The sequence below is a fragment of the Dromaius novaehollandiae genome, chromosome 2 (assembly GCF_036370855.1).
Source record: "Dromaius novaehollandiae isolate bDroNov1 chromosome 2, bDroNov1.hap1, whole genome shotgun sequence".
Classification (NCBI taxonomy): Eukaryota; Metazoa; Chordata; class Aves; order Casuariiformes; family Dromaiidae; genus Dromaius; species Dromaius novaehollandiae.
In genome coordinates this window covers 16,506,228-16,531,860 of record NC_088099.1, presented here as the reverse complement: position 1 = coordinate 16,531,860, position 25,633 = coordinate 16,506,228, and the positions used below count along the sequence as shown (strand labels likewise).

Genomic DNA, 25,633 nt, shown 5'->3' with positions numbered 1-25,633 from the left:
ACTGTAATTAATAAGCAAAAGAAAAAAAAGGCATGAAAGTACAGACATGTAACTATATTTCAGAGAAGACAAGGAATATGGTGTAGATACACCACATTGACGATATGCTCTTATTCTTGCCCATTGGACAGATGTGTTTTTATCTAATATAACCATATTTGTAGACTAAATTTTGTATTTAGAGGGCATCACAGGGGGTAGTTTCTTCTTAAACTCTTTTGAAATACTCTTAGGTTAGGTAAACTATCATGCCACAAGAAATTTAAAATACTGTTCAATCATGGGGAGAAAAAAAAAAGAAAAAATAAAAAAGGCACAATCTATTAACATCCTGTCCAAAAATGTGTATGCTCTGAATGTTATCAGAGACTTCAAAATAAAAGATATCATAGATACGCAAGTCAGAAATGGAGCTTCTCTACACAAGTCTCTGTTTCAAAGTACAAAAAATTTGAAGGCCCTTTCCAAAATCTTTTCCTAGGAATCTGCAAAGGAGAATTTTACAGCCTACTTTTGGGTCTTGTCTCCAAACCAGAAAGCCTCTCCCTTCCCCCCAAACCTAAAGCCAGCTGATATAAAGACAGCCAATTTTTTTTCTTCTTTAAACAAAGAACTAATATCTTCCTTATAAAAAGGACGTTAAAACACTTCCATCTTTTTAAACATTCTAGATCTTAATGAAAAAGAAATACTTGCAAACTATATAATCAATATATTTTATGGAGACAAGAGATGAACGCTTATGAACCATAACATCGGGTTACTGAATTGTTATTTTCCCTATTTATTGCTGAAACTTCCCCGAGTACTCCAGCGTTGGGATTGTCGTCCGAGAATAGATTTCAAATAGACCATTACTCCTCCTTTTAGTTTTTCTTCAACTCTAGCAGTAGGTAGTGAACCAGCGTCAGTTTGCACAACTTCTTTGAGACTTTGGTGTTATTTTAAATTCCACCTCTCTTTTACTCAATGTAAGAATCCTGAGACCTTGGACTCAGACTGCCAATTTCCTTGGTAGTCCTAAACTGTTACTGCAAATTAAAGCCTTTCCAGGTATCCTGAAAATATCAAAATTAATACATTTATGTTGTGAAAAATATTTTGGAATTTAGCCAAGGAAAAGTAAATTTGGCAGTAGAATCTTTTCCCATATAATAAGTGAGATAGTAATACCTCATTTAAAAAGAGCCTGTCATCTTCTAGAAAACAGATTATTATTCATATAAACTAGTAGCAAAGACAGCAATCCTTAAATCAGCACTGCAGTTGAGCTTTGGTTTGCCCACATTGATTTAGGGTCATTCATAAGTGTCATTTTCCACATCCAGACCTAACATAGAGGCAATAGGTCCTCTAAAACCTCACAGAGAAGGCTTCAAGCAGAGCCCAACCCTTCGCTAAGAAATTTTATCCAGCAATAACGTTAGATATGTCACATTTTTCTGTCAAATCACTTCAGACTGCTTGTAGCTCCAGTGGACCCTGTACCCAGGGGAGGGAAGGAGGGAAGGAGGGAAGGAGGGAAGGAGGGAAGGAGGGAAGGAGGGAAGGAGGGAAGGAGGGAAGGAGGGAAGGAGGGAAGGAGGGAAGGAGGGAAGGAGGGAAGCCTGGACATAAGAGAATCTGTTGTGGAACAGCTGGCTAGATGTTATGCATAAGCACATAAGAAATTACTGACAAAAAGAACCTCGAAGAAATAAAACTGTATCGTAAATGATACCTTTCTATAACTTCTGAACATTACCTATTGCATGCATCCAACTTTGATTTCTCCTTCTGCCCATGGCTGCAGAAACAATCAATCTTTATTTCCCCCAAATGAAGGCATTATTTTATCGCTTTACAAAAAGTTTCACGTTAAGCGCAGCCCAGAAAGGGGTCTTCTTTTCAGTACGCTGGTGTTGGTTTAGGACTGTATCTTCTGCTAGCCAAAATGAGAAAATTATAAGCAGTTCACCTTTTTAGGGCAGGCTAACAGTGGATGCACAGCAAGCCCGTGCAGACTATATAAATAAGTCAGCAAAGATGTGACACAGCGCTAAAACTATGACTAAGGCAACTTGGAAAAGAAACGTTCCTGTGGAAATGCATCCGCATGATGAATATAGTTCTGGGCACAGATTCCCCGTAAAGTTAACAACCGAAACGTCCTCTTCCATATATGGCGAAGCCAAGGCCTCTCCTAAAACAAGGAGCCCGCCCGCCAGGACACGCTGCTCACTTCCTTCACCTCCACTGCTTAATAGCTTTTCCGTCTGCTGAGGTTTTGAGAAACCTCAGTGAAGATTTGCTAATTTGAGTTCGCTTCTGCATGTTCTTTAGCAAGCGAAGCAAGGTGGGCTCCCGCACTGCAGACCCCTCCTAACCCCGGCCACAAAGCGGGCACCACAATGTCAAATACGTTTTCCCTGCAAGCCACTGGTTGGTGTTTTAGGTTGTCCTATTGCAGATTTTTATATGAAGGGGAAAACACAAAGCGAAACAAAAAAATGCCTCACTACATTAGAGAGCCGAAGGAATCCTTTGGAAACCATTTGGGGAGGGGTACCTAAATCCTGTGTCGGTACTCACCCACACAGTGTGAGATCAGAAAATAACCTACGCTACAGGAAATAAATGAAGCTTTTTGCGCAACATTTACGGATTTTCTATTACAGTCTCCTCCCCATTTTAATTAAAACAGAAATATTGAAAAATATTGTGTTTTTTCCCCCTGAAGAAGCAGCTTACAAAATATAAGCTTGCCAGGAACTGAAATACCTTTATTTAACTTCTAAATCACTGGTTTGATCCTTTTTATTAAAAGACTGCAAATGGTGTGCTTGTGAAAAGAAAAAAAAGCATTATTTCTGCATGTTCATTAACTATAATCTATCTTTCTTAAATATTTTATGAAGACAAATATGGACATAACCTTGAACGTTTGGACTCACTGCTTTCCAAGGTTTTTTTTGCTAACTGTCACTACGAACTGAAAAGACTTTTTTATTATAAAAAGCAGCCTGATGGAAGCTTCTAATTTGAAGCAAGAGACTGACTAACTGACAGCAAGCAAAGGAGGGATCAAGTCTCCTCTCTAGTCAGACTAATTTTGAATTTGCAAATCAAGTATCAGCGCCTATGTATCGTGCTAATCATCAGAAGTTTAGAAACTAAGTTTGTTGCTCCAAAACACTAAAGCCATTTAAAGGGTTTTTTTTTTTAATTATTATTATAACAGTAATAGCATCTATATAGAAAATTATCTGAGCAAGCAAGATCAAAAAAGACGGAAGTTATGAAAATGTTATTGCTTTGAAATCAAACATCCGGGGCTGAGCTGCTCGCCTCCCACCACTTTCCTCCCCTCTAGCTCACACCACCGTTTCAGACCAACATCAGGAGAGCGCAGGCCCCCGCGCTGCCCGCTACCGCGCGCCCGGCTGCCGGAGGAGCAGGAGAGCCGGCCTGCCTCCCCCTGCACCGCCCCCGCTGCAACTCCTCACCTGACCTGGTATTCCAGCATCGATCGAGCCAACGCGGAGCAGAGGAAGGGCTACAGGGGGTCTGTCTCTGCTCCGCACTGAATTGTGCCTTGCTGCAAAGCTTTAGACTGAATATCCAGAACACAGGGGAAATATTTAGAGGTCAGACGTTGAGTAAAAGTTGAACTGTTGGGCAGCAGCCACATTTTGAGACGATAACCAGACAGCCTGCTTATTCATATCCCCACAGACCACACTAATTAAACGTATGTGCCTAGAAATGAATAAGCAACACACTTTCGGACTAGTGTCTGTGCTTCCTGCAGACCCAGACCTCCTTACATCAGCTGTGCTTTTATGGGTGTAAAGCTGGACTCAGAAATGCTGTCCAGAACTAATCCTTTCTAGCGTTCAGATTATGTCTACACAGCCACTTGAATCTAGCATAAGGATGGGAAGCCACAGAGAAGAGCTGCCCCCTCCTCCTCTCCCTGGCTGGTTATTTGCGCTGCTTGCCTCTACGTCAACTGCTAGTGTTAATGCAGCCACCGAGGAGAGCCGGAGCGGGGAACTGCTCTGCCTGAAAAAATAACCCCGCAAAGTGGTTAGTTTCAGCCATCTCCCACAAGGGAGGCGGTGGGAAAGATCAGCTGGGGAGGGAGGAGAAGAGAACTGGGAAAAAGAGCAGGATGCTGCTTTTCAGCCACAGCCCATGCCTACACGCTGGGCTGCAGTGGCCACATCCTCAGCCCCTCCTCTGGTCCTCACAGCTATAAAGAGCAGAAAGAGAAAGGTTCCTAAAATAAGCAGTATTAAACTCTCTGGAGATGCCTATTTCAGGATTTGATGGATCCCCTGATAGAAGTGGTCTATCCTTCTTCATTCACTCCAGAAGAAGTTTTAGACAGCTTGCTTTAACTAGAGACCTCAACTTTCACGGTGAGTTTTAGAGACTGGCAAGATGAATCCCATTCATAATTTGCAGGGGGAAGAAGAGAACACAGCATCACGGCAATTTTCTTAACTGGAAAAATCAAACGACCTTAATGACAAGGGACAGCCATTACACAGATGCTACAAACCTCTAACACTGACGATTCTCACCTCTGTCGGCACTCCTGATGGCCCAAACTCCTGCAACAGACATTAGCTACAAACCCTTATTTGCCTGGATTTGCAACAACTCTAAGTGCGCACCACTTGGCTTGTATAAAAATTCACTATAAAACAGCAAGTCCAATTAAGTGGAAAAAAGGCATCTTCCTGCTTTGTCTTCAGAGAATTATGTTACTCAGAAAGGCACACGTACAAGAATTGAAGCGTTTCACATCAAGGAGTTACTTTTGATTAAAAATTCAAAGTTTGTGATGTAGGTTTGTCGATGTTTCTTAAATAGGTAAATCTCCATTTGAGACCTTAGCAGCTATCTTATTTACTTAATCAATACAAATGTTACTAAGATGCTGAACCCTAGATCAATATAAACATTACAAAGATACTGAATCCTAGTTGGGAGTTACCAACTTTGTTTGCAGAACAAACTCAAGACTGCCAGGCTAAAGATGTATTCTTCTTCACAGAAGTGGAGATTTGAGGTGAGCACTAACAGTTGAAAAGCAGGAAATCCTTAAGCAAGGAACCAAAATCTTAACTCACCCTGCAAAACTATTTTTTTTCTGGATGCAGAGTTCACTTTTTGCACAACGCTGTTAGTGCCCCCTTTCACAAATCCTGACCTTGCACCAGAGATTAGCTAACACAGCGTCCAGGTAATGAACTAACTCCTTGAGGTGGACAATGAAAGTGCAGTCTCAAGAGCAGGACTTCACAGCAACATAATCCAAATGGAAATCTAGAAGCACATCTGCTTTCACATAGCCTAGTGTATGCTTCATAAAGACCAAGATGTTCTTTCCCTGGCAGTTTAATAGACATTAACAGAGCAGGTTTTGAGCTGTTTGTAGTAATATGGAAAGAATGGGACATTACCCCAGATTAATTTGCAAAATAACACATTCTTTTGCACTGAAACAGCTTTTAAAGAAAATTTCATCACATCAGGGATGCTTACTCAAGATGTCTCCTGCAAAAGCTGTAAGTTAGGGTACAACTGCTGCAGCTGCTGTGAAACTACAGGATAAAATGATTAGCAACAGTTCACACTGGACTTCATTTCTATCAGCTCTTATCTCTGTATCAATGGAATAAAACAAGCATAGTCAACCAAACTATCATGGATAACCACTTAATTTTTGTAGGGCATAATACACTAAAATAATATAAAGTGAAACAGTTAGGACTTAAATTTTAGCTACAAAGAGATTAGTTTCCTGTAGATTTTTATCTTCCGCTCAGGTTAGGGAGACAAGCCCTCCAGCATGGTTATCTGAGGGATCCGAACGAGCATATGTCAATGTTTAGTTCAGAAAATCCCTCTGCAGAGTGAGGAGTCCAAAAAAAGACAAGAATACACTGCCTAGGTTTTTCTGCATGCCAGAACCATGGGGAAACAGACCACAGAGCGGCAGATCCTGCTAGGGAACCGTTACATCCACATCCTAGGCTCAGCAAGGCAGGCAAACACACACGATAGCATGACTGGTTTGAAAAGACTCTCAGCATTGTTTTACAGTGCTGTTCTCCATAGCTTATTCATACCTAACAACTGTAGAAAGTTCCCAAGAGAGCAAGTGGCTTAAGATTCACCAACAAGGATCAGATTCAATGGGAAATCAATAGGTGTTAAGTCCCAATAAAACACTTGCGGGTCCTAAATCACTTTTGAAAACCAAGTATGGGTACCTGTGTCACACTGTCCTCGGTTGAATACGTAAAGAAACAGCCACATACAAACACGAGCAGGCTGAGACCACAGCTTATGAGAAGAGATTTAGAACTCTGTTCAGAAATGTCTGCTTATGCTCCTCGAGTACTGGGGGTTTTTTTTGTTAGTTTATAAAGGACACAGCTACTACAAAACAGAACAGCTAACTTGCAGGCACTTGCAGTTTGAGCATATTATTCCTATTATATAGTATTTATTGATATTTGTTCCCTGATTTCAAGGCAGCCTTCAACTTAATGAAGGTTCTAAATAGTGAAACAGCAATTAAGTATTTTACTGAAAATTATTTGTTGGTCTTGACTTTGAATCATTGAGTGGAGACAAATCTGCCTAAATCAGGTGCCTGGCTGTAGAGGGGTGGGTTGGGTGGATTTTTCTTGACACAACACCTACATTTCCTCTACAAGCAGGAAAAGGAGGTACATATTTCAGAACAACAGCAGGTGATAGTTCAGTTTTCTTATATTTGACATCTCTCCAACTTGAGAAAGATGAAAACAAGAGGGGGTGGTAGGTCCACCTGTGGTGCTGCTTTTATCACAAAGGGCCGGTAACAGTTCCCATAATTTTTAATGGTAGTAAAGTATACCCAGGCAGTAAGACAGCTGGCTTCTAGTTTCTCTTCAGTCTCAAAGGGTTTGACTTCACATTTCCAGGGAATGCCCTATCACTCTATAGCAGATTCTAGTAAGCACTCGCCCCAGTTCACATCAAACTAAAGCTGGTACACAGCCAGGAAAGGCACTGAGACAGAAAATGAGCAGATAATGGTTTAACTCTAGTTTATCTATTGAAGCACTTGAATGGTGGGAGGTGGACGAAAGACGTAAAAGTGGAGTTGCAGATCCTGTTCCGTGTAACACGTATATATTTTACAATACATTGTCAAAGGATAAAAGCAAAATGAATCTTGAGGTCACTGCTTAGAGTACCAGCTTTATCCCTTTCCCACCAAATGCCCTAACCAGTAGGAAAGCGGAGGGAAAAACCATGCACTCTTTGACACAGAAGAAAGCCTAAGCTTTGAACCTCCCACATCATGCATGATGCCTCTAACAGCTTGAGTTTAACTTGAAATCACTAACTGTAGACCTAACTATAGCAAACTGTATGGATTTCTCTGCGGACTAAAGCAAGTTAAGGTGAATACTCATCTTCCATCTTCCGATCGTAACAAGCAACTAAAGATACCCCTCCTGCTTACCAAAAGCTCCCTGGGATCTACTGAAGGAGACTCCTATGAGGCATGGCAGTCCTATCTAGGCAGGATAGATCAGATGACATGTTTTGCTTGTATTTGCACTGTATTTCCATACATCTTTTCACTAACAAGGCCCATTGATGCTTTCACTTAATGATGAAAACTCCCACAACCAGCTGCAAAACTAAATAATATTCACCGCAAACCAAACTTTTAAAGTTGTGTAGCACTATAATAATTGAAAAGGATATTTCTAGTGCAGCCGAAGCCTACTTAAATAGAAATATGTTATGAAAAGACAAATTAAGAAGTCACAGGAATCTAGATTTCCTGCTGGGGACGGTGCTAGAAAGTAAAAGAAGGAGCAAAGGAGCAGAGGGACAAGGTAAGATGCTGCCACTGACAAAGAGACTTCACCTGTGAAATGGGCAAAGCCAAACACCAACCTCGATCTCTTCCCTTTGCTCTAATGCCCTTTGTAGAGCACCGAAGTAGTGGCAGGACTAAGGGTGGTCAGTCGGCACCATCTTTGAAGTGGGGTGCTTTTTTAAATAGTGTGTGTATGTAGTGCCAGGCACAGGAGGATTCCCAGTCATGACTAGGCAGACCTTGCTGGTACTGCTGTACTACTACTAACTGCTAGTTTAATAAGAACATTTTCACTGTGTTAACCAGCCTTGGCCTTAGCTTTGACCTAATGTAGACAGAGAGCCTGTTTGTATAACGTTCTCTTGCACAGCTGGGACACACTTTTAAGCCAAGATTCCACAATTTAAGAGGTGTTTTGGAAAGCATCTTGATGTTAGTAAGGTAAGTACTACTTAGACACAGCTCATGTGAACAAACAACCTGTGCATGGTCACCACATACAGAAAATAGTTTGTTAAGTGCCAAGAGGTGCTCCTCCTCATGAGAATGTTGTTTTTTCCACATACACTTACTCCTTACTCAGACATTTTTACAAAGAAATTACCACAGATGGCAGTTTATAGGATAAACTCTGACAACTGCATCTTGGAAAAATCAGGCTAACGTATGTGCATTGTGCTTAATGTTCAGTATTAAACTGAGAGAAATACAGCTCCTCATATTCTTAAGCATAGCACGCAGAGACCTGCAGCTATATTTAATTAAAACACTAGTGATATACTTTTACTCTTCCTTACTTATGGCTTATGCCTAGCTTCATCACGAACATTTGCACTTCTTTCTGAAAAGCCAGTTTATAACTTTATTGTGCTATTCTACAACTCTCAAACTATTGTGTTTACTAAAATATGGAATAAAAACACTGAATTCCCCTCTCTCCCTTCTCCTCCCCTTCTCTAAAAAACCCTGTGTTGGTGAATTCTGTCTGCAAAAAATGGGATCATGACAAGGACATTTTGAATCGCCTCAAATTTTAAGCACAGACAAAAAAATAAAACCCCTTTGTATGCTTCTTCTGGGGCATGCAAGCACACCACAAAAACAGCGCTTCTTTAGTGCTAAACACTATCATCTGGACTACTTGCACAGGCACTGCAGGTGAAACTAATATTTTCTATATCAACAGCAGTTGTATACATGCACACCTAGATAGGATAAAGAAAGGATAAATATATATAATATATATAGCCTCATTAGTAATGAGGACATTAAGGTGTTAAGAACCAAAACACGCTTCATTTTTTTCCCCCAAATACTGATTTTTTCTTTAAAATCTTCACTGCCAAAAACATGTTTTCCATACTCTTGCCAACAGAAGTTTCCAATAGTTCAAGCCCATCATAGCTTGGATGACTCAAAGCATGCACTCTGTTTTACAAGAATCTCACTGTACACATTTCCACTGTTATCAGTAGCCATTTTTCCATAATATACTTTAAAATTTCACTCTTACAAGTACTTATACACACACTGCAATTAAAAAAGACAAAAAATTTGCTGTTGCATCACTTTTCAAATGCTTTTAGACCCATCGGTCTTTTTTGCCATAATAATCTCTTCTCTAGGACTACTATATACCCAATTGCAGTTCAGAAGGGAACTTGCTATGTGAATTTAAACCACATCCATTCATTGTAACATTACTCGCTTTTCCTAAGGAAATGTTCCAAAATGGTAAGCTATGTTGTTGCTTAAATATGGCACTCTTTTTCTGGTGGTGGCGTATCTGAATTTAATACTTAGCTTGTTTACATAGGTCTTGCTAGTCTGCAAGACTTCTCCGCTAAATTTAGCATTTCTATCTCAGATGGATTAAAATTAGGAATGCTACATAACAATTTATGTCATTCTAGTAAAGAACATGGGTGTCTGTTCTTTGTGGTAATATTAAATCCCCATATACTCTGTACCACTTACTTCTCCCATAAAGAAGTTATTTAATTTTGTGCAACTTGAACCTCACATTTATCCATAAACATGGGGAAAAGAAAAGTTTAGTTAAGCATATAAATATAGCTCTTATACAGCTGACTATAACTAGTACTTCTGAGATCGTATTGCCTTAGTGATATTCCACAACTGTCATAACGACTGGCTACGCTTACATTAATCCAAGCTTTTGATTTAAAGGAAAAGCAGGACAGGGGTATGTACATTCTTACGTAAAAAGTTAGAGAATTTCAGTTAATATCATTTATCAGCTATTTCTTTAAGAGAAAATATTTGAAAACCCTTCACTCAGTATTACTACAGATACTACAGGAAGCCACAGGCTGGCATATCACAAAGGGCAAACCCAACAGAAACTTAAGTTTTTACATGGCAGCGTTCACCCACCAGTAACTACCATTTACACTTACGTGACCTCTCAAGGTGTAGTTTCAACAGCTAAAACCAAACTAAAAAGCTAACTGCTGCCGAAAGCCATGGGACTGCTATGTATCTCCATCTCTAAAAGCAACCTCTGCCCTGTGCTCCCGCTCTTGGAACTCACCCAACGCCACCATAAGCTTATGCAGCTTGCGGGGCTGGTGAAAGGATAACCTTAAGCTGTTCTTTCCCCCTCATAACCTAAACCAATTTTATGTAAGCCTCGGTGAGCTGAACCAGACCTCCAAAGGGGCAGGCGAGTGGTAAAGAAACAATTTTTTAAAAGTCACAGCTGGTTTTCAGACTTACAAAATTCAACCTTCTCTGTTAGCGCTGCTAAAGCAATCTAAATCCCGGCTGCCGTGGGCCCGCCTTCGTCCTCTGCTGTCCTCAGATGAATTGCTTGTGATTGCCCTGTAACATAGTGACCCAGTTTGCAGAGCTAGTCTGGTTCAAAAGCAAGCTGAAAAAACAGCAATTCATTTTCAGACAGATCAGCTCCTAGAGCTGGCTGGTTACCATACACCTGCACAAGCACCAGCATTAATGCAAAACGGAAGGAAAAGAAAATGTGCAAGCAGGGCACGACATGAACAGCCCAATTTAGGCTGATTCAATCTGCTGCAGAATCCATATTCTCTCTCCTTCTAGCTCACGTAAGGTACCAGATTTTAACCAACTTTTAAACTTAAAAATACACACGATGCAAACCACAAATTCCACTGATGGCAGTCAGTGAGTTCAGCTACAACTTGCAGAAACGCCATTTAATTTTAAGAGGGCACCTGACTACCATCTCTACCAAACTTTAGTCCTAAAATTACAAAGCATAAGACATTAACAGGAACTTCTGGAACTGAAAATCTATTTTAAATATTTTTAAATTAGCAGTCTTCAAGTGATTCTTAAACCCTAACTAGCAAATATATCTATCTTTCAAATCAGAGAAAGGTCTTCATAGAAAAAGGTCTACGAAGGTTTTCATTCTAGAGTACAACTACCTGAAGCTCATAATATAGCAAGCCTGCTCCACTGTGTATTTGCACAGCATCCAGCACAGCACAGGCAGCCTCTGAGCAAGGAGCAAGGTACAATGAGGGATGTTACGAAAAAGCATATTTTATTATGCAAGGGTTGGGCTCTGTCAAACAGTAAACTGATTTTCTTAATCAGCTATTAGACTAAATTAGCTGGTCAAAAAATTAAGACAATTGAAGAATAAAGCACTGGTTATTTAATCCATTATTTCTTAATTTAGGATTATAATGACTAGTACGTAGCATAAGGTTCATAGGTACAATCTAAATTTTTAATTGCTAGTTTTTAAAGAGCCACCGTTCTAGCATCATTTAGAATGAGGCCTGTACCGAAAGAATGCTCGTTCCCAACACAGTCATCAAGCAAACTGCCCGAAAGATGAACATGCAGAAATATAACAGAAAAGTAGTCTACATATAAACATACATAGATAGATTCAGACCTATACAGCACATATATATATAAACCTCAGAATATCCTTGCCAGTAAGCAACACTTGGCTTCCTAATCATAAGCAGGACGTAAAACCACTGCTCATATTCTAAAAGTAATGACTAATGATGGTAATGAATGCACTAGTGGCAACTGGCTAGTTTTGATACGCAGTAAAACAGCAGACTCTTCCCAGATTTCAATCCTGCACAATTTGAGCACTTGCAAAAAAATTCAGTCCCAGGGAAAACCAGCTTCAGCCTTAAAATAAGTAATTTTTACAACAATTTTTGCACCACAAGGTGCTTTGTAAAAAACAAAAAAGTCGCCCTTGCCCAAACCAGCTCTTCATTCATATACTTACGCTGGTGGCTAGGGCAGGGTTTTAAGCCTGGGGTTCACAAACTGCTTCTAAGGGATCTTCCAAAGATGGACTTCCCAAGGATGAAGTTTCTCGAAGGAGCTGAGCAGATCTACCAGACTGCTGCTACTGAACAGAGACGCTTCCGCTCCTCCAGGCCCCGCTGCCCACCCTTCTCTATCGAGCACCAACTGTTGCCAGTCTTTTTGGCCAAGCTATTTTTCAACCAGATCAAATGTATCCCTGACTTACTGCACAATACTGTCATTTCCCCCGCTGATGGAAGGAGGATGGCAAGACTGGGAGGCAGCATAGGACCACACCAGCCATGACTTATGTTGGCATAAACTGCTGCAGAGCCATGCTCCGAAGAAAAGAAAACATATTTTTCATTGAATTCATGGTTCAGTGACCACCGAAACATTTTAAGAAATATGAAATTTGAAAATTTCAAAACTACTTGTCAACTGCGTTGTTTTGAGATATCGCTAACAAGCAAGATATTTTTTTAATCTCTGCAGAGACAAACTGTTAAAACTGCTTCCAGCTACAACTAAATGTTAATCATATTAAATATAGGTATTATTCATTTAGAAAGTGAAACCGCATTGTGAATTATGCGCCAAAAAGAGCCAGTATCTGTGCTATCTTTTTAAACAGTCTCCAAATTGGTCAGCTGGCAGTGAAAAAAATGCTGGCAGCAATCCTGCACACTACAGTTCTTCATTAATGTTTTTCCACAAAACCTGCTGATATCAGCAACATCATGTGTACCATTTTAGCCTACCTTCAAAAAGTTACGTGAGCAGCTGGCCACCACACACCTGTAGCAGCAGGAGGGAACACGCAGGAAAAAATATGTTCATCACTGTTCAAACTGCATTATAAAAATTGATAAACAACCTAAAGCTGATATGTATAGTACATTCTTCTGAAAAAGGAAATTTGCTATTTCCCTTTTACACTCATTTCCTTTCTACGTACACTCTTGGGTGTGAAGTCCACACCCAAGAAAAATTAAACACTGAAATCCTTGAGCACCCATTTCTTCCACAGCAGATTCGCATTTGCACAGAACCAACTAAAACAGTGATTAATGAGTTAGTGATTAATTAGTGATTAATTAACAATGATTAACACAAAAATTATGTCCCATTTCTGAACTGTGCAATAAAAGCAAAGAACAAGTGTTATCTTTCAGAATATCATACTTGCAGATTATCATGCTTTGCAAATGCATATTCGTTACATTCATGCGCAGCTGAAGGGCAGATTTCTACCTCAAAAACAGCAAATTGACATTTTAAAAGTGGTCAATTACTGTATTTTATGGAGATGAGCTACATTACTTACCTCAGTATCTGGACAATCTTCAACAAACACTACAAACTGAGAACATTACCTTATACTAAATACATCTTTGCGAAAATTAATTCTACAAATGTTTTTTCAGTATTTCTTTAGCATCTTAAATTCTACGAAATTATGTTCCTATGTAAGAAGAACCTCAGAGAAGATCATTCTGACTTGATACTACGCCACGGCTCACCACAAGCAATTTGCTAATACACTGAAAACCAGACTATTTGTCTAACCCTCCCCTCCAAAACACACTATTCCAAAGGCAGCTAGTAATCAACATTGCTTACCCTAGTTAATCTTGTAGATCACATTAACAAAAACTTCTTTATTCCCCCATTTTATCATCAAAAGCAGCAGTATATCACTTGTCCGCTGGACAAGGGAAAAGTCTGCAGCCATCTCACCATCGAAGACCTGGTAATAATAAGAGAATTCATCTTGCTGCAGAATTTAATCCAAATTAATGATAACCAACTGCTGAGATGTGATTTTCAGATCCTTGGGAGAGTGCTTTTTTATTTTTTATTTTTATTTTATTTTGTAGCTATCTTCATTTCAGAAATAAGCTTTCCTTTTCACCTGTACTCCTGTCTTCACAAAAAATCCTTTTACCTAAGATCAATAAAACTAGACAGCTGAGGGCCCCGGCAGAGCTTGGATGTTGCCCAATTTAATACTTGAGCAACTGAATCTGCAGAGGCGCAGGCCAAACTATTTGAATGCCAGGTCCTTCAAGTGACTTCCTATAGCGCCCAGTACGCTCACGACACTGACGTTATCTCATAAGTCTCCTTGGGATACAATAACCTAGCTCAGGAGAGTCCATGACCGCAAAATATCCCCCCAGAAATCCTGACCATAGACAACGACACACAAGAGCTGAGGACAAACCAAGCAGCTTTACAGTGGGGCTAGCTGCATGGAAAGATTTTAATCTTGGTGCCAATGCCTTAGATTAACATTGTGTTAAGACCCATTTAACTACAATTCTATCAAAGAAAATTAATGAACTATGGAATGGCAGTTTATCCTTCTTCTTTTTCCACAAGAATTGGCTTTACATCCTGATCTCAGTATTTACTTGGAGGCTAAGGAGCTTGCAAACCAGACATCTCAGGCTCAGGTTTGTTTCTCAAAACCACATTCTCAAGGAAAAAGTATGCAGAATACCCGAGATACTACCTTTGACTCACAATACCACAATTCTCTAAATTAAGTACCAACTCTTTCTAAATTGATTTATTAGAAATATTTTTCTTCTCTTTTAAATAACCACAGATCAGTCATTTTTGCTTGAGGGCAAGTTCAATGTTTCAGTTCTGTCCAACATATAATTTCTGTTTTTCATTTTACCACAAAAATAAAAAATAGAAAAGAGAAAGAAAGCTTTCACTCTTTCAGTTCAGATCCCACATCAAAAGTGCTATTATTTGCACAGCTCTGTACGTAAAAAAAACCCCAAAGCAAAAAAAACTTTTGTTAATAGCCATAACAAAAAAATAACTACATGTGAGTAATGTAACTACATGTACTTAATATGTATGCCACACAGAAATTTACAGTTTAATACATTATGTCTCCATATGAACAATGGTCTCCTTCCTGCTTATGCAGTAGAAACTATCAAGAGCAGAAATTAAATCTCAGCTAGCTAAGTCAAAACTAGGACTAAGTTGAGCATGAAAAAAATCTTGTGCACAAACCAGAAAAAAAATAAGCTTAAGATATGTTGATCTTTTCACTATTTTTCTTTAAAATACTGGACTGGATATTGAATATGTTACAGTTCACAAATGTTTGAGCATTTTAAGAAGAATCTGTTTTTAAACACAGTCTCACAAATCACAACAGTTTAGGGAAAATGACTGTATACAGAAAACTATTGAATTTCAGCAAAATTTGAGAACTGCATTCATTCATCAATGATACATAGATATTTTTCTTTGGGAGAAAGAAAAGGAGGAAAAGGATAGTAAGAAGCCACCAATCTTTACAGAACAGCCAATTGCTGCCATAGCTGTTCTCGGCAGTACCAAAGCTAAGGTTCCAGTCTCCAGTTTTGTTATTTAAAACTTCCTCCTTTAACAAAAAACACAAGAATACTAACAGTATTTGGCCGCTGCTGTTGGAAAAGAAAGAAAACAAAACTGCTTTTAAGATAGAAAACATATTTCATATTCCTTTTTGCACCCAACTAAAGAGAATTTGAGAAAGATATAGACAAAAGATTATTCTAACGTATTAAATTGCCTCTACTTGGTGACATCCCAAACAGGATTACAGAATCAGGCAGGAATCCTATTACCTTTCCCAATAGCAAACATTAATATTATAGTCTCACCAGGCCAATTTCCCTACCGTCTGCTTGGATAACTGCAAATTTTCAATTTTCCACTAAATTGGTGGCTTCTCCATCTCCGTGGATTTAAAACATCTTCAACTTGTTAATGGGAGAACAGAATAGTCTAGCAAGTCTACAAAAACCACTCTCATCAGTTTAGAAATAGAAAAATAAAATGAAGTGGCTATTACATAAGTGCAGTTTGTTAAATAACAATATGCTGTTTAACAGAACACCTACAGTACTAAAAAATACATCCGTACTATTTAGCGATGCATAATGAAATGTCTATTGTCGCATTTACAGAATTCAGAATTTTCATTTTCTCTGCATGACATTTTCAATATGAGCTTAAACATGCCTACATAGACATATTAAATCAGGCTAGAAAGGCATACAGTCCATTAGGAACACAGCTAAAGCTCACGATGTTTCCTCACAATGAAGTTGTATATACTTTTTATTGGGACTCACACTGCTATCCATTGGGGATGGAAAGAAAGTTGAGACCTCTCTCGTCACAGATATATCCTGACTTACAACTGTAACAGTTCAGGTTACCAATCATGCCCATGGAGGATAACTTGGGGGGGGGGGGGGGGGCTGAGTTTGTCTTCCCATTTCTGGGTAAACATGCAGACGACTCTGCAGGCCACCCCATCATCTCCATAACCACTGTATTTGAGAGACAACAGTGATCGATACTGTGGTCGGCTGTGGTTACTACATAGCAAGTAACACCATCCTTTTTTCAGAAAGTTGACAACAGAACACATAACAAAAAGGAGTAACACAGAGAGAGGAAGAACTAGAGAGAAGCAAGGAGACAACATTGGCCACTTACGAGACGTTATCCAGCATAAAAACAAGCCAAGTAATTTCAGCTTTTTGTCGCAAAGGGTGTCTTACATCAGACAGAGATATTGCCAACATCTGTCCAAAAGACCATGCTGCAGAATTTGTTTAAGTACCGCTCTCTTGGAAGATCATGATGTGACACTCATTCTTGAAAAATAATAAGTACTCTCTTCAGAAATAAGTTACATTCCCTTACAATAAAGCCTCATTTCCCTGTAAAGCCTTTACACAAACAGGTGTTTGTGTAAAAAGTACACACACGTAGAGACAGTAGCAGAAGCCTGAGCAAAAGCCTGGAAGAAGCTGATCAACTGTCTATCTGGCAATGCCAGAACTGCTGACGAGAACGCCGCAGCTGCAGCACGATGCAGGACAGGGCAGGAGGTGGAAACGAACCCTAGAACCAGCAACACAAACACAGGTGGGAGAGGAGCAGAAGGAAAGGATGGTGTAAGGTCTAGGATCCAATTCCTTTATTTGCAAACAGCAATTTTTTTAAGTTCCTGACAAAGGTGAGGCCGAAGGATGCACCAAAAAACTCTGTAACTGCTTAACTCTGAGCTTTCTGCTGAGAGACAAGCAAATTTCTAAAGGGCAGAAAATGTGGTGGATGGCATAAAAGTCTAGTTATAGGGCAACACTACACATACTGACAAGTACTTTTTAATGACACTTCCAAAAAACAACAAAAAATCTGATTACATGCTGCCTTAATAACATTTTTAAGATTTATTTAATTTTTGTAATTGCTTTATGAGCTCTGCCAATAGGTTCTGAGAAGCTCGTGTGGGTATACACATATATATAAAAAGCATTTATTCTCTATCAGAGGGAACACAGACTGCATGTCCTAAGAGGATGCCCAAGCCTGGGAGAATTGGCCACCGTTAAATTAAATAAATAAATAAACACTTGAAGTTCCAGAAAAGAAAATAACAGAATAAGAGGCTCCACCACCACCAAACCTGGTTTCTCTTTTTTTCTGGGTCCGTCTAACCAATGCCCCTTCCAAGTGCCACGCGAGAAGGAACGATGCATCCTAAAGCTAGTTAGCTTGCCACACTTAATACTGACAATAAAAAAAAAGTGCTTGTTTTAACACGAATTCTGCAGTGCGGGACTGTTTCTAACAGTGGTGCACACATGGAAGGGGCACAAAATGCACCTGGGAAGTATGCGGTGGAGGGAAGAAGGGAAGGGTATACCCACTGGCAACAAAGCTTCCTTCAGCCCCCGCTCCTCCCTAAAACACCCCACTTCCCAAACCACGTGAGGAGCGTGACACTTTGCTGAACTAACAGGGAAAAGAGGCAGTGCGGTTCAGCCCCCACTCCCTATTTGCAGTGGTGACATGGGCAAAAGCTGCACCAGGCATCACCAGCAGACCTGCCTCTGCCTTTCCTGAGGAAGCTCAGGGTGGCAGGGAGAGAAGGGACACCAGGGAATCTGTTGGTCTGTCTGAAAGAGAGAAAGAAAAAACAGAAGATCCTGCTCAAAACGACAGTCTTTCGTGCCTTACAGAAAGGGTCCGGTCGCAGAGCAGATGTTTCAGCAGAACTATTTCTAAAGGCCACATTACCGAGAGGTGTTGCCAGCCAGGAAGCCTGCAACCGGCTGAGCACAGGGCTGGAAGAACTGCCTTCCTGGCGAAGACCTAAGAGCTAAGCGTGCATCACATTAGTTGACTAAATCAAGACTGGTGGAAAGGTAGGCACGACAGCTATTTACAGACAACTGAGGAGCATTCATACCAAAGGCAACAAGCGAATTATATTCAGGTCAGCACAAAACAGAGCACACATCAACTCTGTGTTTGCACGGCTCCCTCTGATCTTGCCCTTTTGCTACCTCGGTTATCTACTGCCTGAGCTGCTTGCTAGAGCACTGCGCTCCTTTTAAATCTGCATCATAGCAGATTTACCCTAAGAGAAGTACAGCTGGGATAGCTAAGAGCAGAGGGATGAAATCATGAATCGGGAAGAACAGCAGGAAAAGCTTCCGGACAGTTTGTATTCAGCTGTGGGAATCACTTCCCAAAGGAAGTGGTGGAAGATTAACCCACTTGAGTCACTTAGAACGAGACAAGACAAACACTAAAATTATGCCCTTGTATCAGAAATTCATGAATATACTAGAGAAACTTGCATCCTTCTGAATCAGTTCTTCATAGAAGTGGGCCTAACTAGGAACATTATGCAGATCAGATTATCAAATGTACAAAAAAGCAGACTGCTCTCCCTGGCTGCATAGAGGAAATCCCCAGCAGCAATAAGAAGAATAGCAGTTTGACGTTCAAATTTCATTTTAAAATAGGACTGATTTACCACATGGATGGCAAACAGATATATGGCACTTACCAACTCTAAATCTGATAAAGATAGGACTCTACTCTCCATGGTTGTCATGCTTGCACCTTTCACTTTATTAAACATATCTGAAAAGGACAGAAGTTTAAAACGTCTTCATCGCAAACTTGCCTCATCCTGCCTACATTATTGCCAACGGCTCATTGTTTTTGCAACTCTTACAATATAGCCTTAGGCAAGCTTGCAAAATGCTATTTAATCACTTGCCAGAGGCAAGTAATATTTTTTCTGACAAGCGACTGCATCATTGGTTTCATTATGAGAGCGGCTGTGAACTCTGTGCCCCTGTTAGGATGTCTTCACTTGAAAATCTAGTTTAATTTACTCTAATTTACATCTTTAAAAAAATGAGTTGTTACTAAGTCATCTCACGTTGCAGCAGCAAACTGGTTTTATTACACTACCACCATCATTTATTGAATGACTAATGTACCGTGAGCACAGATTATCTACAACTATTTGCATGCATGTAAAGTCCTAATCTGCTCCAACGCTCAAGCACATGCTCAGCATTAGCCATGAGTGGTTTCGCTGGTCTGAACGGAGACAGTCCTTCCTCCTAGAGACACACGTGTGTTGGCATGAACAGGACTGTAACAGTACAAGGGCAGATCTAGCAGAAAAATCATCATTCTCACCTGACAAGTACATATGCACAGGCTGGCATGAATGGACTGCTGTATTATAGTAAAGGCCAATCCAGAAATAAAACAACCAGGCTGTTCTTTTCTTTTTTTTCTCCCCATAATGAAAAATATTCTCAAAGACTACTTAATGAGTCCAACCGGCAGTCGGACACTCACTCCATAAGACAAATCAGTCTGACTTTGGGTCAAAACATGACCTAAACAGTGAGTCAGGAAAGAATTTTCTGTCACTTCATCTTTTCTTCCAATCATTGTGTATGTGATGGTAATGCTATTAGTCAAAATTCTGCTTTCCTATCGCTGTAAGTTACTCCAGAAACCACCACTGGAACTGGACTGAACGAAGAGGCCTCGCATCCCCACAGCCGCACCTCCACCCCGCAGCAAGCCCGCAGCAAGCCGTAAAAGCTCAGTGCCGGCTCACAGCAACCCGCACGGACCCAGGGGCGGGCGAAGCGCCGCACGACGGTCACGCCGTCATTCACACGCCTCACGAGCCCGCTCTTAACGGCGGGGTTTGACAGAGGCGTCCAGGTCCGCAAAGCCGAGGGACAGACGGACGGGCGGCAGCGAGCTCCTGCACCCAGTCGCTGCACGCTCTTACCGCTGCAGCTCGCCCCTCGCCCCGACGCCAGCCCTGCCGCTGCTCGCCAGCACCGCGGAGCGCCCCGCGCGCCCCGGCACGCGCGCGAGTTGCTTCAAACTTCGGCCGGGCGGACGGAGCCCGCGACCCGCGTCCCGGGCAGGGCGCCAGGGCGGCGCGGCACCGGCGGCCCGCGCGGCCGCTCCCGCCGCCAGCAGCGGCCGAAGGGGCCGCGGACAAAGGCGCGGCGCGGCCGCCGTCCCGCCCGGCCATGCACGGCGCCGCGGGCCGAGGCGGGCGGGCGGCGGCAGCTCGCCGCTCCCGGCAGGCGGGAGCCGCCTCGTGCCGCTCCCCCACCGCCCGCCCGGAGGCACCGCGGCGGCACCGCTGCGCCCGCTCCCACCCCCGCCCCGCCCCGTCCTCCCGCTACCTCGGCCATGGCCGCGGCGCTGCCTGCTCCTGACAGGGGGCGCGCTCCGGCCCGCCCGGCTGCGGCGCCTCCTCTGCCCGGCTCTGTCCCGGGAGCGCGGGCTGGGCGCGGCGCGGCTGCCCGTCCGTGTGTCCGTCCGCCCCGGGCCGCTCCGGCGCCGGCGCCGCTCCCTCGCCTTGGAGTTGCTCGCGGAGAGCGGGACGCGCGGGGCCGCGGGGAGCGGAGCGGAGAAGGGGAGGCGCCGCGCCGCACTCGGCCGCTGTTTCCCCGCCCCGGAAACACATTCCTCCCCGCTGCCGTCAAGCCTCGGGCGGGGGAGCGGGGGAGGCGCCCTCGGCTGCGGCTGGCGGCAGGGAAGGAGGGAAGGAGGGACGGGCTCTGCCTGGCGAAGGGGGGCCGCGCCGAGCCCGCGCCGCCGCCGGCCGCGCTCCCTCAGCAGCGCCGCGCCGCCGGGCGGTCCGCTCCGCCCGCGGCTCTGGGGGAGGGCGCTGCGCCCTCTTTTGGGGTTTTTATCGTCCCCCCCTTCCCTCCCCGTTCCGTGCCAGCCTTCATCGCCTTATTTGGTGGCGTTTCGGTTAGCGCCCGGGCTCCTGCTTTGGAAACGTTGCCGGGGGTCGGCGGCTCCCTGTGCAAGGCGGTTTCCCGCCCTTGGCGGGGGCCGGGCGCCGCCCCGGGGCTGGGGGGGTTTCCTGGGGGCTGGAGGGCACGTTGGGGTGTGCACGGACACGAGTTACTTGCGGGAGCGGCTCGCTCGTGGGTACATATATGCACATGCTGGCATGAATGGACTGGCACGAGAGGAGGGTGGGCAGTGCTGCCGGGCAGCTTGCCGGGGTGGGGGCACAGCCCGTGCCTCCAAGCTGGCAGACCCCTAACTTTCACGCCAGAGCTGGGCACCGGTTCCCCTTGCCGCTTCATCGTCGAAAGTCTGATCATTTCTGGCGTTTCTTTTTAAGGCATTCCCCTCTCTCCTGCTCCTGTCGCTGCTGTAGTTTCTCGTGGCGTCTCTTGGCTGTGGTCACTGCTCTGGAGTGGATGGCGGGGATGAGCCAGGCCGCAGCCGCGTCCAGCCCTGCGGCCACCCGGGCGAGGAGCCCGGCGTGGGGCCATGTCTCCCCGCCGGGGGACGTGCCGGGTGGTGGACACGCTGCTGGGGACAGGAGCGGTGGTGCTGCGTACTCAGAGCGCTTTAGTAGTCAGAGCGCTTTAGGCACCTGGAAGAGCCATGGCGTGGCAGGACTCTTAGTTGATAATTGACCAACCAGTAATTATTTCCAAAAATAATGAAAGTTAATAAACTGATCAATGACACTGGCATTACGCTTCATGCGTATCGTGCTGTTCTGCTATGGGAGAAGACTAAAGAGTGAAACGCTGAAGTTGCTTGGCCAGTGCTTGCTGCTGACCAACACATACTGTTAACATTACTTAAATGCACTTTAAAATACATTCCTGGGGGGTATACGGGTTAAAAAAAAAAAAAAAAGAAATGGTATTCAACACTTATTTGGAGGTAAAATGTCAAGGCGAATGTAATCTATGGACTCCACAGTTCACAGAAGAAGGCTACGCCTTTGTGACTGACCCACCGCTTGAGCTTGTGTCAGTTCTTATTTTGGTATGATTAACTAAAGTGGTGCTGCAAACTGATAATCATTTTATAGCTTTTCCTCTGCTTTATTATTAGTTGCACTGAAAAATAATAGTAATAAAACCAACAGTGCTTCTGTGTCCCTCAAGCACAGCATGCGATTCAAATGCACGTTCAGACTGTCCAGTGCAGTTGTTCAGGATGTAGTCTCTTAATGCAGCTGCATTAGCAGAAGCTTTTAATGCTGGTACAACTATAATTTTAAAACCGTTTTAGTGGTATTAGAAAATGAAATTGAAATGATAGGCTGCTGTTCAAAGGAGCTTCATCAAAGGTGAGCACAACAAATGAAGTGGAAAAGAGATAGCTTTCTGAATCAAAGATAAGGCAGAGTAAGTATGTTGCAGTTGGATTAGTATTAATACTGCCAGGAATAAAGAAAGAAGCTGCTATAAAACCAAACTTTTAAAAATGGTAGAACATATGCAACACAAAATAAAGGCAAATGCAGAAGGGACAGTGATCTGCAAAAAATGTAAAAAAATTTAAGCACTGTGGGGAGAAAAATAACAGCCAAAGTCTCCTTCTGTGCTTCTGTATTTCAGGAAAAAAAACACATACTTCGCCAAAATATGCAAATGGTGAGTAAAAATGTGCTATAGTATACTGCAAGCAAGTAGTGACAAAAACGTCCCTCATTCTCACTGCTGTGGATTGCTGGGACCATGAGGTGCAAATAAAAATGTTTAGCAAAGAGATACTTCAGGAACTACATTGAGCTCAGACATTCGCGCGTCAAACTGACAGTGGCTGGCTGTGCTGTGCAATAGGAAATTGGCAAGAAAAATCTCCTAAACTGCTGAAAAGATTACTGAATTATTTGGCTGCTTTCTGGACTCCTTTTGGAGAGTACAGATGCATATGAGTGCCATTTGTTATTTTCTAACACTTCTAAAGTACTAAAGATGTCAGAAAAAGTGCTTGAGGTGTCTGAGCCAGCAGACAATTGCAGATGATGTCAAAATGTTTATTGCAGTATCTCTGTATTATGGTACACAGGACATCTGTGAGACTGAGTGAACATTTTTTGCATGAGGAGGCTCAAGAAACTAAGGTTTTCATGGCTTGTGCGGGCAGCTGGGAAGTGTGCTGGTCATTTTTAGGCTGGGTTTGTTAGTACTAGCCCAAATGGCATGTTCTGGTTATCCACATCCTTGCATCTCATGGAAGATGGATGAGGAAGTATGACACTAGGGACAGGATTATGAAATGATATGTATTCTTACGGTATATATACTGGTTTGTTTGATATTTCTGGATTTGCTATTGTGTGTTAGCTACTGTTTTTTATGTGATTATGAGACAGCTTGGTTCTTTGTTACAAGATTTGGATACAAGTCTGACTCTTCCTTCTCCACATACTTGTGTGTTGTCAAACCAATATAATAATTGAAAAATAGCAGAATTAAAATATTTTCAGTGAGTTTAATTAACTTTATTAAAACACCATTCCGTTTTCCTTCTTTTATATGTATTTTGTACTTGGGTTATATTTAGAAAACAACAAAGACCATAATTTGGTAATGATGCCTTTCAATTCATGTGTAGCATATGTTCATTTTGTGTGAACACTGTAAGAAATAAATTCCTGTGTTGTAGAATATACCATCCTAGGAGAATTGTCAAAGTGATATGCGCAGAGATAGCAGCAAAAATAGCAAAACAGTCTGTAAAATCCCTTTCATTTTTATGATTAATTGCATACTATCTTATTGAAAAAATCAGACTTCTTAAGGAATCAGTATCATGAAAATAAATATTTTAGCAGACTAGTTATTCCTTTGAAAATATCTGCAGTTTATTTTGCACATTAAATGACTTAGTAGGTACAGCTGATTTAATTAGATGGAATTATCTTTTATACCTCCTAGAGTTTTGCTGTAAAAGCACATTGAAAAGCACTTTCATTCTGTCTAGCAATCTTTTAATTCAAACAGCTAGCAATCAGGAGGAACCTAGTGTCACAGAACACCGGTGAGTGGTTGGTGGAGCACCGGTGGTCTGTAGGCCACAGTTTGAGAACCTTTGGCCTATTGTCAGTTCATTTTTTTAATATACAGAAATTACCAGCATGACCAGGCAGTATTGTGGATACAGTATCAGTCTGTATCTGCAGCTTGCCTTGAAGGTACAGGTTTTATTACAATTTTAATAGATGTATTTAAGAATCCCAAACCAGATTTCATTGTGTCCAGTGTTGCACATGTTAAGTGGTAGCATCTATCCCATGGACCAGCTGTCTAACTTGGAGTTTGTCAGCTGCAGCTGGAGGGCTGTAGCCAAGTGTCCCTCCTGGCTGCCCTGCTAGTAACCTCAGCGCAGGGCGGTCATTCACGTGCCTCAGCGACTGCCGTGTCCCTTGGGAGGAGGACCTGGTTGGCTGGAGAAGCTACTGCAGCTTGTGTGTCATTGGGATATTTACTTGGTTGCAGTTTCCCAGTGGCTGCACGCTGACGTCTGTCAGATCTGTTTTGATGGGTAGCAAAGCCCACGCGGCTGGGCGTGTCACGGCCCCAGCTCCTACCAAGGTCATGGCATTTCCCCCACCTACTCCTCCTCCACCCCTGAAGCTCGGCAAAGGGTTTAAAAGAAGCTACTTTATAAGCAAGGCCACAGTGAGGAGTGTGGTGTGCTGCACATTAGCCCCAAAGCGCCCACTGCCAGGCAAACTCATCTCAGTGCACCACAGCTTCCTACCACACTGAGCAGCTTTACAATCTCACCACTTACTGACACAAGTCTTTCCCTTTTGCTTTTTGATATTGCACTAGATATCATCTCAGCCCAGCTCTGCCTCAATGCGTGTTAATTTATCTGCGCTGCTCCTTTTTCCCAATGTACTTTAGGACTGAGAGCAGTTAAGTTTCTTTTCTCCGCTACTCTTTACTTCCCCTCCCTCTTCAAAATGCTCCTGGACTACCTAGGACTTTTTTTTCCCCCTGAACTAGAAAAAAAAACCCCAAACCTGAAGTGAAGAATCATGGTTTAAATACAAAGCACAGATAAAGGGTGGGAGAAAAAACAGAATGCCAAAGTAATTTCTCCAAGGTCAGTAACAGAGCCAGGAACCTCCTGAGACCTCACCAGGCTGCTGCCACCTGGCCTGTGCTGCCTCTGTAAACACCCTTGTTTTCCTTTCCTGTCCTTGAGAGCCGAACAGCAGCAGTTGCTGCTGTTTTATTCCCGCAGAGGCTGTGTGTCTGTGGGGGCACACTGTGAGTTCGGGCGGCCTCACCGCCTGTTTGTCTGCACTGG

At 42.6% G+C, this 25,633-nt stretch overlaps 1 protein-coding gene across 4 annotated transcripts in view; it reads right to left on the bottom strand.

Moving 5' to 3' along the window:
* The window catches only part of ITGB1 (integrin subunit beta 1), a 46,070-nt gene extending 25,035 nt beyond the window's left edge, over positions 1 to 21,035 (bottom strand). For 2 of the 4 annotated variants that reach the window (XM_064505809.1, XM_064505808.1), the window contains exon 1: positions 20,319 to 20,585. In XM_064505809.1, the coding sequence (XP_064361879.1) occupies positions 20,319 to 20,570 (252 nt within the window). In that variant the 5' untranslated portion in view covers positions 20,571 to 20,585. Of the gene's footprint in view, positions 1 to 3,490; positions 3,611 to 20,318; positions 20,586 to 20,727 lie in introns of those variants that run through there. The other 2 variants (XM_064505811.1, XM_064505810.1) reach the window with 2 other exon arrangements.
* Between the last annotated feature and the right edge of the window lie 4,598 nt (positions 21,036 to 25,633).